The sequence below is a fragment of the Aspergillus campestris genome (genome assembly GCF_002847485.1).
Source record: "Aspergillus campestris IBT 28561 chromosome Unknown P168scaffold_4, whole genome shotgun sequence".
In the NCBI taxonomy this organism is placed as follows: Eukaryota; Fungi; Ascomycota; class Eurotiomycetes; order Eurotiales; family Aspergillaceae; genus Aspergillus; species Aspergillus campestris.
Window position 1 is genome coordinate 148327 of NW_020194339.1, and position 12932 is coordinate 161258.

General features: G+C 54.6%; 5 protein-coding genes across 5 annotated transcripts; 2 read left to right on the forward strand and 3 right to left on the reverse strand.

Annotated features, from left to right (window-relative positions):
• Positions 1 to 194: 194 nt before the first annotated feature.
• On the reverse strand, positions 195 to 2223 carry P168DRAFT_316912 (glycine--tRNA ligase; the record flags this gene model as incomplete). The annotated part of the gene is made up of 2 exons (XM_024840060.1): positions 195 to 578; positions 637 to 2223. 2 exons carry the CDS (start codon positions 2221 to 2223, stop codon positions 195 to 197), a joined length of 1971 nt encoding a protein of 656 aa, XP_024693979.1.
• Positions 2224 to 2767: 544 nt separating this feature from the next.
• On the forward strand, positions 2768 to 4211 carry P168DRAFT_288846 (rRNA-binding ribosome biosynthesis protein RPF1). Its single transcript, XM_024836883.1, has one exon. It carries the CDS (start codon positions 2798 to 2800, stop codon positions 4103 to 4105), a length of 1308 nt encoding a protein of 435 aa, XP_024693980.1. The 5' UTR covers positions 2768 to 2797; the 3' UTR covers positions 4106 to 4211.
• A 315-nt stretch (positions 4212 to 4526) lies between these two features.
• P168DRAFT_280323 (class I SAM-dependent methyltransferase) lies at positions 4527 to 5690 on the reverse strand (the record flags this gene model as incomplete). Its single annotated transcript, XM_024835861.1, has 2 exons — positions 4527 to 5493; positions 5548 to 5690. The coding sequence occupies 2 exons, from the start codon at positions 5688 to 5690 to the stop codon at positions 4527 to 4529; spliced, it is 1110 nt and encodes a 369-aa protein (XP_024693981.1).
• Positions 5691 to 7644: 1954 nt separating this feature from the next.
• P168DRAFT_303198 (aminoacyl-tRNA hydrolase) lies at positions 7645 to 9095 on the forward strand (the record flags this gene model as incomplete). Its single annotated transcript, XM_024838725.1, has 3 exons — positions 7645 to 7721; positions 7873 to 7915; positions 8289 to 9095. The coding sequence occupies 3 exons, from the start codon at positions 7645 to 7647 to the stop codon at positions 9093 to 9095; spliced, it is 927 nt and encodes a 308-aa protein (XP_024693982.1).
• Positions 9096 to 9217: 122 nt separating this feature from the next.
• On the reverse strand, positions 9218 to 10891 carry P168DRAFT_288849 (amphiphysin-like protein RVS161). The gene is made up of 6 exons (XM_024836884.1): positions 10658 to 10891; positions 10533 to 10583; positions 10351 to 10396; positions 10219 to 10292; positions 10014 to 10161; positions 9218 to 9958 (listed from the first exon to the last, which is right to left on the reverse strand). Exons 1-6 carry the CDS (start codon positions 10668 to 10670, stop codon positions 9505 to 9507), a joined length of 786 nt encoding a protein of 261 aa, XP_024693983.1. The 5' UTR covers positions 10671 to 10891; the 3' UTR covers positions 9218 to 9504.
• Between the last annotated feature and the right edge of the window lie 2041 nt (positions 10892 to 12932).

The window sequence follows — 12932 nt, forward strand, 5'->3', positions numbered from 1 at the left end:
GAGAGGACAACTGGAGATTCCGTCTTTCCGCCCCGGATTTCTTGGCGTCGACTCTTACATTATACACGGCAGTCGATGGGGAATTAAGGATTGCGAATTGCTTTTTATACACCTGCCCCCAAAATCATATTTATAGCTGGGGAATAATCTGAACGTCTAGGGAATAACTATCTTCGGACCATCTCTATCCCCATCTAATCGACCTCCTGTCCCGTGAACTCGGGCAGGCGCTGGCGGATATCCTCCCATGTCTCGTCGCCGTCCACGAGCGACTTGATGGCCTGGGTGATCTCATCCTCGCTAGCACGGACTTGCTTCGTCGAGTCGCGGTCGCGCAGAGTATACGAGTTGTCCTTGACCGACTGGAAGTCGACCGTGACGCCGAAGGGCGTGCCCAGCTCGTCGTTACGGGAGTACCGCTTGCCGATACTGGCCGACGAGTCATCCACGCGGTTCGACACACCCATGCGACGCAGCTTCGTCATCAGGCGCTGCAACAGCGGGCGGAAAGAGGCGTGCGAAGACAGGGGAACGATCAGCACCTTGGTGGGCGCGATCACGGGGGGGAAGGACAGAACCTAGAAAGATGATCGATTAGTCTCACGGACCGGACAGAGACGCAGACAGGGTACTTACTCCACGAGCCTCATCTCCCTCACGGGACCAGTAGGCGTGCTCCATCAAGCTGTACAGGATACGGCCGATACCGAAGGACGGCTCGATCACGTTGGGAGTGTACTCGCGCACGTTCTCGACGCGGGTGCGCTTCTCGATCTTGATGAGCTCCTTGTCCAGCTCGACCTTGCCGGAGCCGACACCCTCGACGTCCACCTCGATCTTGCCCTGCTGGTCCAGATCCAGGGCCAGCTTCTCCCGGAACTCCTGGGACAGCGCCTCGACGGCGGCGGCGACGGTCTTGCCGTCCTTCTTGAACCGGGGGCCGAACTTCTTCTTGTCCAGATCGACCTGCCACTCCTCGACCTTGAGGGGCTCGGCGCGGGGCTCGCGCACGACCAGCGGGGCGCCGGTCTTGTTCTTGTGCACCGTCAGGTCGTAGGCGCTGCGGTCGGCGCAGCCCACGCACTCGATCCAGCCGTAGCTGGTGTGCAGCTCGGCGTCCCAGCAGTCGGCCGCGTAGTGCGCCATCTCGTTGGCCATGTGCTGGCGGAACCGCAGGCGGTTGGGGTCCACGCCGAGCTTGAGCAGGAACAGCTGGATGCGGGCGATGAAGTAACCCAGGGTCTCGTTGTCGACCAGACCAGTCTCGACAGCCTTGCCGATGGTCATCTTGGTGACCTGGGTGCTGCCGGACAGCTGCACGTCGCGAGCCAGCAGGGACATCTCAATGTCCTTGATCTCCTCGAAGCGCGCGTGCTTCTTGCCGGCCTCGGGGTCGACGTAGTGCTCGATCTCGGCCATGAGGAACTCGCGCACACGCAGGAGACCCGCGCGCGGGGAAATCTCATTCCGGAACGACTTGCCAATCGAGGCGGACGCGAAGGGCATGGACTGCTGGTTGAAGTCCAGCAGCTTCTGGAAGTTCAGAAACTGGCCCTGGGCGGTCTCGGGCCGCAGGTAGCCCGCGAGGTTGCCGCTGGGGCCGATGCCGGTCTGGAACATCAGGTTGAAGGCGACGGGCGGCAGGACGTTGCCGTCGGTCTGGGGGTTGCGGATGTCGTACTTGGCGATGATCTGCTCCAGCTCGGGACCACCGTAGTTGTCGATCTGGGCCAGACACTCCTCGTACTCCTTAACGACGGCGTCATCCAGCTTGATGGCCTTGGTCTCCTTGGACTTCTTCTTCTTCTTGGCCTCCTTCTCCTCGTCCACCACGACCTTCTGGCCACGGGCCTCCTTGTCGCCCTTGAGGCGGTTCTCCAGCACCTCCTCCACCAGGTGGTCCGCGCGGAAGATCTCGCCGGTCTTGGGGTCCTTGCACATCCAATCGGCGAACTTCTCCACGTGGCCACTGGTGCGCAGGACCTCGTCGGGGGTCAACATGGTGCAGTCGACCTCCATCATGTCCTCCTCCAGCACGAAATGTTTCCGCCACAGGTCGACGATGTTGTTCTGGACGGCGCAACCGGGGGGACCGTAATCGTAGAGACCGGAGACACCGCCGTAGATCTCAAAGGCGGGGGTGTAGAAGAGTCGGCGACGGAGCATCGAGTCCAAGACCCCGCGGTCCACGACCTGACCGGTCTTGGTGGTGACGGTGGCCATGGTGGAATTCTTTTTCTTTTTGGAAACTTGAGCAGCAGCGAAAGCGGGCGAGACGGAGAAGGCACGGGAGGATCGAGCAGCAGTGGTGGTGGTGGAGGGGAAAGTGTTGACAGAGGGGGAAATGCGACAAGGATTTAAGTGAAGGCGGGGCACAAGAAAAGGAAATCGTCGCAGTAGAACCGAAACAGGCAATTGAGTCATCCACTCCCACGTGAGCGGCGAGACACCGCTAACCAAGGGCAAGAGAAGGGTTATAATACAGTATGATACAGAGATAGAAGAGAGGGGAGGGCACTCAAGACCGAGAGATGACTATAAAGACATGTAGAAGAGCAGACCAGAGCAATTGACCCAATTGAAGAGGAAGAAGAGGAATGATCGTGTTGATTGAACTGATGTTGGTTGATTGATGCTCTGCTCGACTCAGGAACAATCCGGAGATTCCTAACTTTTCAGGCTGTCACCGGCCAAACGTTCCCCCGCCCGCCGCTTTTTTTTTTTTTTACTTTAATTTTGTATACTGATCACCACCAATACTAAGATCATATATTGACATTCCACCCACACATTCACAATGGGCTCTAGAAAAACCGTGCGCAGACCGCCCACCAGCGTCGAATCCGACATCAAACCCGGCAACAAACTCCGCCGCAAGGCCCTGCACATCAAACGCAAGAAGAACAAGGACGTCACGCGGCGCGAGGCCCGATATGCAGTCAAGAAGGAGGAATCCAAGAACCCCCGGCTGCGGGAGGAGCGTCTACGGCGGAATATCCCGCTGACGCTGGACCGGAAGCGTGTGTGGGATGACGGCGCCGGCAGCGACGCCGAGGGCGACGGACTCGGACTGAGCGTTGACGTGGAGCGCATCAAGCGACAGAAGCAGGAGGAGGAGGACGAGCTGAACCGCCCGCTGAAGAAGGGCGAGCAGTCGGATGAGTCGGAGGATAGCGACGATGATGATGACAACGACAGTATGTTGGCGAGTGACGACGACGAGGACGAAGAGGGAGAGGGGAGCGACGAGGACAACGACCGCGGCCGCTCGAAGCAGCCAAGGAAGTCAACCCTGCGGTCCGCCACAGAGCGCGCCACAAGCCCCTCGCAATCAACACGGAGCACAAACCTGAGCCTCGCGCCCGAAGCCCTCGCCGCCAAATTCCCGACCCTCTTCAACGGCGAGACGCCCACGACGCCCAAGATCCTCGTCACGACCGGCCGCCACGGAACCCTCCACGACGAAGCCCAGACCCTCACCGGCCTCTTCCCCAACAGCACGTACATCAAGCGCAGCGCGCACCGGTTCTCGTACGAGTTCTCCATCCGGGAGATCGCCAAGTTCGCCACAAACCGCAACTACACCGCGCTGGCCGTGCTGCAAGAGGACCAGAAGCGGCCGTCCGCGCTGGAAATCATCCACCTGCCGCAGGGCCCCTCCTTCCACTTCACCATCAGCAACTGGATCGCGGCGAAGAAGATCCCCGGGCACGGAAACCCCACGGAGCACTGGCCGGAGCTGATCCTCAACAACTTCCGCACGCCGCTGGGTCTGCTGACGGCCCATCTCTTCCGCTCGCTGTTCCCGCCGCAGCCCGACATCGAGGGCCGCCAGGTCGTCACGCTGCACAACCAGCGCGATTACATCTTCGTGCGCCGCCATCGCTACATCTTCCGCGAGAAGCGCGAGACCGAGAAGGCTGTCGTCGGCGCCGACGGCAAGGAGATGAAGGGCGCGGAGAACCTCAAGGCCGGTTTGCAGGAGCTGGGACCGCGCTTTACGCTGAAGCTGCGCCGGGTCGATAAGGGGATCCAGCGGGGGAGTGGGCAGGAGTGGGAGTGGAAGGGAGGGATGGAGAAGAAGCGTACATTGTTCCAACTGTGATACCTTTTCTTTACTTTATTTCATATATCTACACTGTCTTTTTGCACTGTCATATAGGGTTCTGGGCGGAGTTTGGTTCTCCAATAAAAGAATTGCTGTCTTATCACATGCTATCCATCTTTCGCACATATCTGGATCGGCCAGTTCTTGATCATTGACGCTTTTGAATACCTATTTGCTATAGGCCCATGATCTAGCTCTTCTTGCAACACACCAAGTCAACCATCTTAGTTCCGAATATAGTGTACGGTGTAAATGTATTACATTCGAAACAGAAACATAATATATATATCGTCATATCATAATCATCTCAATCAAACGTCGGTCCCAATGCTGTGTGGATACCGCTCTTCCCCCAACCAGTGGATTGACTTGCCTTGCAAGTACCCCGAGCGCATCAGTTGCACCCATAGCTGTCAAGCTAATCCTGCCCAGCAGACTGCATCAACCGCTGCATCACCTCATTCTTCCTCCGCTCCTTAGCCTGTTTGCGCGCAGACGGCTTCCTCGCAGTAACGATGTGGACGCGGGTGGTCACGCGGTGGGCGGTCATGAGCTCGTCTCTGACCTTCGCGCAGAGGTCGCGGACCGCGTCGGCCGTCCACTTCTTCGTGGCGGTCAACTGGCGCAGACTGTAGGCCTCGAGGCCCTCCATCACTGCGATGAGGGCCATCTTGCCTAGGGTTTTCTCGCGGGGATCGTCGGGCCACAGGCCGATGGGGATCGTCCGCTCTTGGACCCGGACGTCCGCGAATCCGGCTGCGGTGAGGGCGCTGGACCGTAGGTGGCTGAGGTCGCGGCGGTAGCCGGATGCCTCGGCTGCGGATCGCATGGCGGAGGCGAAGATGCGGAGGTAGGAGTCTCCTGAGTGGGGGAAGTTCAGGGTGTCTGCGGCGGGGTCGGCGTCGGCGATTTCGATGTATCCTCCTGGTCCCAGGTGTCGGAAGGCTTGTTGGTAGACGGATTGCCAGTTGGCGAATGCACCGGATAGTCCGCGGAGGTGGATCAGGTCGAATGGCTCGTGGTATGTCCATTCACCCTGGGCGTCGTCGAGCTGGAAGAAGATATTGGGGACGTCAACATTGCCCAGGCCGTTATCGAAGACGCCGATATCCGAGGCGATGATGGTGGCGCTGGGGTGCATGCTGCTCATCTCGATGGCCCAGTCGCCGGTCCCGGTCCCGATGTCCAGTATACGAGGCGCATGCTTCACGAGGGGCACCGTGGTCAATTTGCCGTCTAGCAGGATCAGATAGATCTGGTGTACAATGTTCAAGCGCGTCTGTTCGGTCTCGTCGTTGGGCATGAAGTAGGTTTCGTTACAATATCGGCGGTCGTTTTCGATGACGAACTCGATACTCTGCGCCTCGAAAGATTTTGTAGATTTTCTGAGGCCATTAGCTACTGAAGTCTACTCAAGCAATGGATACTTGGGCACTAACCCTGAGACGTCTTCATCAGAGTCCGAGTCCGGCTCGGAGGTGACGTCGTTCGCCCACGACTGCTCGTCGGTCTTCATACGGTTGTTCACTTCCAGTGTCGGGACGAAACTCCGGTTCGGTAGCTGGATAGATGTCTCCTCCATGACATGACGAAATCGGGGAATGAGGTGGGAAAGCGTGGGAAACCCCGCGCATGTAGATCAATGAGATCACAGTCCCAGGACGGCCCGGCGTGAATGGCCGGGGGCTCGTTCACGCCTGCAACGCGAAGGGTTCGATCACACGGCACGGGGGTGGAAGACAGACGTCACGGATAGGTGCTGCGGTGATTGGATCTTGCAGTGAAAACGAAGGGGCGAAGGATCGCGGCTCTCTCCAAAAGACAAGAAGATTCTCAATGATTATACAGTTAGCGATTTGGCCGTCAGGGCAGAGCCTGTGGTTCGTAGGGCGATAGGTGGATTGAAAGTCGAGGGGAAGCAGGCGGTGGTGTTGAAATGAAGCCGGTCTCTATAACACTGGCTTCATGCACTGCATGTAGCTACCGTATTCATGTGAAAGGTAGAATGTGTCTATGGATGGAGGGGGTTCGGGGCGGAGATTTGAGGGGAAGGTCAGGGTAGTTTGGGGAGAGGGAGAATAAAAAGGGCAGGAGAGCGACAAGGTGATTATAATAGAATTGACCAGGGGAAAAATAAGATTAAATTGGACTCTAGTCTTCCAGCAACGGAAGAAACGCGTATGGTCAGAGCAAAGACTGTTGGGAATTAGGGAGTCGCATCTAGCGTCTGGAAGCAGCAATTAGTGTGTATGGTCGGATCAGTTCAAACTCAAATGGGGAAAACCTGTTTATTTTTTATTCATTTTTTCTTACTCTCATCTGACTTCAGTTTTAAAATTCGTTTTTAGCCCAAGCCGGGGCCGACAACCTAGAAGGCTAGAAGCAACAATGCTCTCTCAGGCTTGAAGGCTTGCGCCTGATGGACCGAGGACCAACTGATGGATGAATCCCTCAAGCTCCTTGGACCCATAAGAGTGGTAGGATGTTCGGGACAGCGCACTGGTACCACATCCAGCACAATGGCGGACCCAGTCTGGAGGGACCGTTCTGCGATCGTCCGGCCCATTTGTCAATCGGGGACTGATTGTGGACTGAAGTGTGGATAGACAGACCAAGTCTAGGGACGGACGAGACGGACCGTAATCGAACAGACCCGCGAAACAACCGGCCGGTCTAACAAGGAGGAGCTGACAGATTGCCATTATTCCATTATCCCTAGACTTGCGTTTTCCTTTCTTTGACTTCATTTTTATTCTGACCTTTTGTTTCTCTCCCGATTCCCGTAGAAAACCTACCGTCATACTCCGTACACCGTATTCCAAACCCGTATAAGCGTTCCGTCTCAGAAAAGGCAAAAGTAACCAGAGAGCGAACCCCGGTCCTTGGGACAGGGTAACACTGGGATTTTCGCCGACCGGGCTGCAAACCAGCAGGGCGGCGCAGACTAGACCAGGTCGTGGGAAGAAATCCCGGTCGATGATAGGCTAGGGGAAACTAGGCGTCATTAGCGTGGCGTCGTGGCATGAGGACCGGAAACTCACTCGTGCAGTTTCCGCGCAACCGGGATGGGGAGGGGGGACACTTTCCCAGAGGAGTATGGAGCTGCAGGCGGCTGCATGTCGAGTTGGCGATGGATACGGGGGGTGAGAATGGCGTTCATGCGCTGTTTCAGTTGCACACGTCGGTCGGTACCATTATTTATACTGTCCCCCGTCCATGGTTTAAAATGGATGTTTCGTTAAGATCGTACAGGGGACGCAGACGACGGGCTGGAATACAAGATATCGTGAACTCCACTGTCGATAAGATTGGAAGTCGGGGAGAGAGTCGGGGAGGACACGATGGAGACGCAGAGGGAATGAATGGCCCATGAGAGAAATGAAAAATGGAGATCGTGCATATCACACTATCCCAACCTCGACAAGTCCCCGGCGGGAATCGGTTATATCCTCACCACTCCATGCCTTTTACAAAGACTGCTATTCAAGTCATCTGTCTTCGTTGATCAGGGTCTGGATCCACGCGAGTCAATTAAAATGACCCTTGAACCGAGGGTCTCCGAGTCAACAGTCGACGGCCCCGCCATTATCGACGATCTCCCGCTTCCTGGACAGTAAACTCCGTACAAACCACGATAGATGATACGGATTGTTCACCCTCCAGCCTGAAACAGGGGACCTAGGCGATCTAAGCGAGGTGGCCTTCTGGTCCATCCTGCATCCAGGTTGCCGGGATGCTCGGCCGATGCACGAATCATGAAACAGGCTCCATAGCCTGTCGCCCACCGTCGAGTCATGCACGGTCCTGGTTTGTTCAATCAGAATAGTCACCGATACTGAGCAATTTCGCCACTGGTTAAGGTATCATGCCATTCCGACGAACTCAATCCAGTAGAGAATGACACGATGTGCCGGGTGGTTGGCTGAGTTCGACAGATGGATCAGAGACTCTTGACTCTAACTTCAAACTATACGAGATATACTCCGAGAACAAACAAACACAGACTAAACCCGTTTGGGCGGATCTAACCCGATCGAGCAACGGCCATGCGCCTCACGAATCAGGAACAAAAAAAGTTGAGCTTCAATCTCTCTACCTACCTACCTACTATACTACCAATATTATACACATACACATACACCATACACACATACATCACCAACATACGCACATACTACAGACAACTGAAGAGAAAAACCCAATGGCACTCAAAACCCCCCGCCGCATCCTCTTCATCGCCTCCATCGGCAACCCCCGACCCTACCGCTCAACCCGGCACAGCGCCGGGCACATCCTCCTCGATGCGCTGACGCCCCTCCTCGCCGTGCGCATGCCGCTAACCTCCTCGCAACACCAACCGTCCTCAGGACCCCTCTTCTACAAAACCTACCTCAGCCCATCCTACATGAACGAGTCCGGCCCGAAACTCATCCGACAACTTACGAATTGGCTCTCAACGACACAAACAGACATCTTCGAGCGGATCGTTCGACCGGGTTATATACGGGATCCTACATCCACCCCCACCCCCACCACCACAACTACCACCACCAGCGATAGCGCTCCCAAAACAACCCACCCAGAATGGCACCGCCGCGGCACAGACCCAAGCACCCTCAAACACCTCCCTCCCACACTCATAATCCTGCACGACGAGCTCGAGTCCCCCCTCGGCAAAGTGCGCGTCAAACGCGGCGGCCCCGACCAAGCCAGTCTGCGCGGCCACCGCGGCCTAATCAGCGTATTCGAGTCTCTGCGCGGAAAGGGCCTATACCCCGCGCGGGCCGATGCGACGGCGGCGCATGGAGAGCTGTCCGTCTTGCGCATTGGGGTCGGCATTGGACGGCCGGAGACGAGGGGGCGGGGAGACGTTGCTAAGTATGTGTTGACGGAGATGAGTCCCAAGGAGGTTGCCGCTGTTAGGGGGGCGGCGGGGCAGGTTGTGGATGTTTTGGCGGATGAGTTTTATTGGGAGGGGGGATTCTAAGTGATTTTCTTCCTTTCTTTCTCCCGCTCCGACTTGCTTTTTTTTGTTGAAGACATGCTTGTATGATTACATAGTATAGAAGTGCTTAGAGATACCCATTTAGTTTTGGAACCACATATCGAGTTAGATTATCATGATTTGTCGCCCTGGAAAAGTCCTTGTCACATCGTGTGTAGCCAGGTTAGGATGGAGTAGTATAAGTTATAACTAACCACGGTCATCAGAAAAATAATATGCTATCATCGCAAACAAAGCTATCATCGAATACAACGGGTGAAAAGAAAGTAATATCAGTATAAAAACGAACAAGAAAACCGTCTTTGGCAAGATAAAGAGAATAAAAAGAATAAATCAAACACCCCCAAGTGCAGATCGCACAAAAAGATCGATAAAAGAACAAAGACGCCAACTAAACAGTCCCAGCTATGCTCAGATCCCGAATCTCCTGCAACACCTCCTCAACCCGATTATCGAGGTCTCCCCGCGCGTACTGATCTCTCGTCTCCGCATCGAGGTACTGCTGCACCTGGGCCATGCGCGAGTACGCCTCGGCGCAGAACCGCAGCTGGATCTTGACGAGCGCCTCGAAGCTGGGGTCGAGGTAGGGCACGCGGAGGTCGATCAGCTGGGGAAGCTCGGTGAAGAGCTGCTCGTTCAACTGCTCGTAGGCCTGCTTGGCGATTTCGGTCTCGCGCTCGGTTCGGGGCAGCTTGGTGGCGTCCTTGTCGGGCTTCTCGACGAGCTTCTTCACCTTGGCGCGCATGGCGTCGTAGTCGAGGAGTTTGTGGTTGCGTTTCTTGATGCACTCGTTGATGTCGGGGAAGTAGGCGCAAAAGCGGGATATCGGTTCGAGGACGGTTGTTCTATCCAGGTAAATCAGCTGTTGTGCACTCAACCCCCCATCTTGTAGAATCATACCTGTACGGCCCATCCAACGCCTTGATCGTCTCGGTATCAAGATCCTCCACAGCCTGCTTATAGCTCCTGCTCACGCCATCCTTGGTACCCGCATCGCCGTAAAACGCATCTATCGTCTCCGCGATGCGCATCTGCGAAGCCGTCATCGCTGCACCGAGTCAGCCCCTCTTCTCACCCAGAATCCCCATCAGCATCAATAACATACCACGCAGAGAGTCCAGATATCCCTTGGCTTCTTTTTGCAGACGATTGGCCGCAGCCTCCATAGTCCGATACCGCCTAACACACCTATCAGTCCCGGTGCTCAGATTCCCGTTGTGAATGATAGGTACCGTACCGCTCTTCAATCTCATAGTCGCGATCATTGGTTCGTTCCACATGTCCTGTCCATCCAATCGTCAATCACCCATTATTACCACAAGGTATTGCATTCCGCCGCAGGGCGATAGAACAAGTGCCACAGATACTGCGGCGCAGGAAGTGGGGGTGGGAGGGAGTGGTGGCAGGGGGGTAACAAACCCGCTTTCATCATCACCTGCGTCGTGGCGCGGTTGACATTCTTCTTGAACCCTGCACCGTGATAAATCACATGTCAGTATCTCCGCAGTAGAAACAAGGTGGGGGAGGTCTGGAAATGTGCGCACCTGCCCAAGACATGATGGCGAATGGTGGTTACAATGCCCCAGGCGGAAGCGAATCAGTCGGTGAGGGCGGAGGGATCTGGAATCGCAGGGGTATCGAAGGGGACGAAACTAAACGAACTACACTGATAGAGTACAGTGAAGCTAGATCGCAGTGGAGTAGAGTTGGTAAATCAGTCGATGACAGCAATGGCGAAGGAAGAGAGAGCGTTGTCGCAGGGCTGAATCGAACCGGAGATGCCCAATGGATTGCGGGATGAACGAGAGATTCCCAGTGTGGCTTGGGGGTGGCTGTGGTGTATTGTAATTACCATACGTATCTTTACCTCTATAACACGTTCAGCCTGGGAGCCTTCCAGCCCTACGCCAAGGCCAGACCATACTCACCTGTACTTACTGGGTACGGTACTTGTAAATCGTATTCCAACCACGGAACCAACCGGTCCATCATCCTCTCGTTACGTCATGTCTAAAACGCTGCGGCCTGGTCGCCAAGTCTGGAACGACCATCACGAACCACAATGGTGATGTCAGTCTTATTGTAGTCATTAAGGTTACTGGCAGGGTGGCCACTGCAAACCTTCTTCAGATTGAGGGATTGTGATTCGTTTTGGCGCTCAGGGACTGGGATTTAGTTCCTGATTCTGGGTGTAAAAGCGGCATTATCAGACACTTAGTTAGTACTATGAGTGCATGATCCTATGCTACTAGTACACTAGGATTGAATCAATCATTCTCAACACAATATAATATAATATTCAGTGAAGTAGACCCATAACTCTGGCGTGATACTAGCCCACACCCCAGTCTAAGTTCAACTGGACAAATGCCATGCAATCCCGCCGAAGTTGGCGTCGTTGGTTTGTACCATTCAGTAAGTACAAAGTATAGTAGACTGAGTAGGTGAGTCTCCCGTAAGGCATCAACCCAAGACTCCCTCAGTCAGGTAATAATAACCCTTTAGTCACACCGATAGAGACCAGTCTCGTCTAAGACAATCAAGTTCCAATCGTCCGCTCATGCATCCAGATTAATAATAACAATTAGTCATGGCTACTATCGTGACCATCACCACCTCACCACCCAGACTGGCCCCGCAAAGCCATCCCTTACAGAGAACATTCCAAGGAAAAAGGACCGTAGGGCAGCAGCATCAGCAGCAGCGCAGCATACCGCAACAGTTTCAGGCGGGGTTGTGTCCGGTCTAGATGGGGCCACTGACGACCTTACATAGGTCAGCAAGTGCCGAGCATAGTCGACATATTCAAGGCAGGTTAGTAGTGAGTAGGTTAGACAAGGTACCTACACAAGTGCCCCATTCCCGCCAGAACGATGCTGCCTAGGCATTGGCATTGCATTTCCCATGCTCCCTAAGGACAATGCCAAGAGATTCCTGTCCCAAGCGGTGACCAGGTCAGTCATGAAATGAAGTGGCACCCAGCCAGCCAGCCAGCCAGTCAGCCAGCCAGTCCAACCCTACCAGCCTACATCATAAAGCAGCCCTCAATAGATCGACAATCTCCACATTTCCAAGAATGGGGCCTTTCTTCCTTCCTTCCTAATCTTATGGCTAGCGATCCAGTCAGCGTGGTCGTCCGTCCCGCTTCTGCATAACGCGCCAAGAAAGCGCCGAGACAGGTAGGCAGGTAAGGAAGCTGAGGACTGTCGGTAGGTATCTTACACGGTGGTCTGTTGGAATATTATTATTGGTGGATTAAGGACCTGGGGGGGACAGGGTCAGGCAGCCAGTCCAGTCTGATCTGTGGATGTGGATTGGCGTCCGTGTATGCATACATGTGCGTGCATATGTAGGTCCTGGTTAGTAGATACTAGAGGTACTTTGCAGATCCTAACGAGCTAGGGGATCTATTTGGTCTAGGCGGAATTATCGTGAATACCTGAATAATTGAATAAAAAATGATAATAATGATAATAATATTGTCATTATTAATAAAGAAGAAAAAAGGGAGAACCCTAGCTCAGTACTATCTTGGCGTTATTCAGATACCCTGAAATACTAGACAGTGGAGATTGGAATGCTTCCATGGACGGAGAGGCAGTCACGAGACTGTCGAAGTCGTCGATTCCGCTGCATCTGGAAATGCAAAATGCAACGCCAACTCTGCAACTGTAACGGGCTCGGCGAATGCTGTGTCCCTTGCGATAAAACACATGATGCCATACAGGCGAACGAGAAGGGAAATGCAAGTGGGATGTAGTACTGAGTAACTATTCGTTCGGTACAGGTGTGGCATTCTTGCAAGCATTTAGCTAAGCA

Excerpts from the sequence above, each read along its gene's own strand:
- P168DRAFT_288849 (XM_024836884.1), bottom strand. Across the intron at positions 10,293-10,350 it reads GACTATGAGATTGAAGAGCG|GCGGTATCGGACTATGGAGG; the intron begins GTACGGTACCTA and ends TAGGTGTGTTAG. Across the intron at positions 10,162-10,218 it reads ATATCTGGACTCTCTGCGTG|CGATGACGGCTTCGCAGATG; the intron begins GTATGTTATTGA and ends GACTCGGTGCAG.
- P168DRAFT_288846 (XM_024836883.1), top strand. The coding sequence starts at position 2,798 with ATGGGCTCTAGAAAAACCGTGCGCAGACCGCCCACCAGCGTCGAATCC.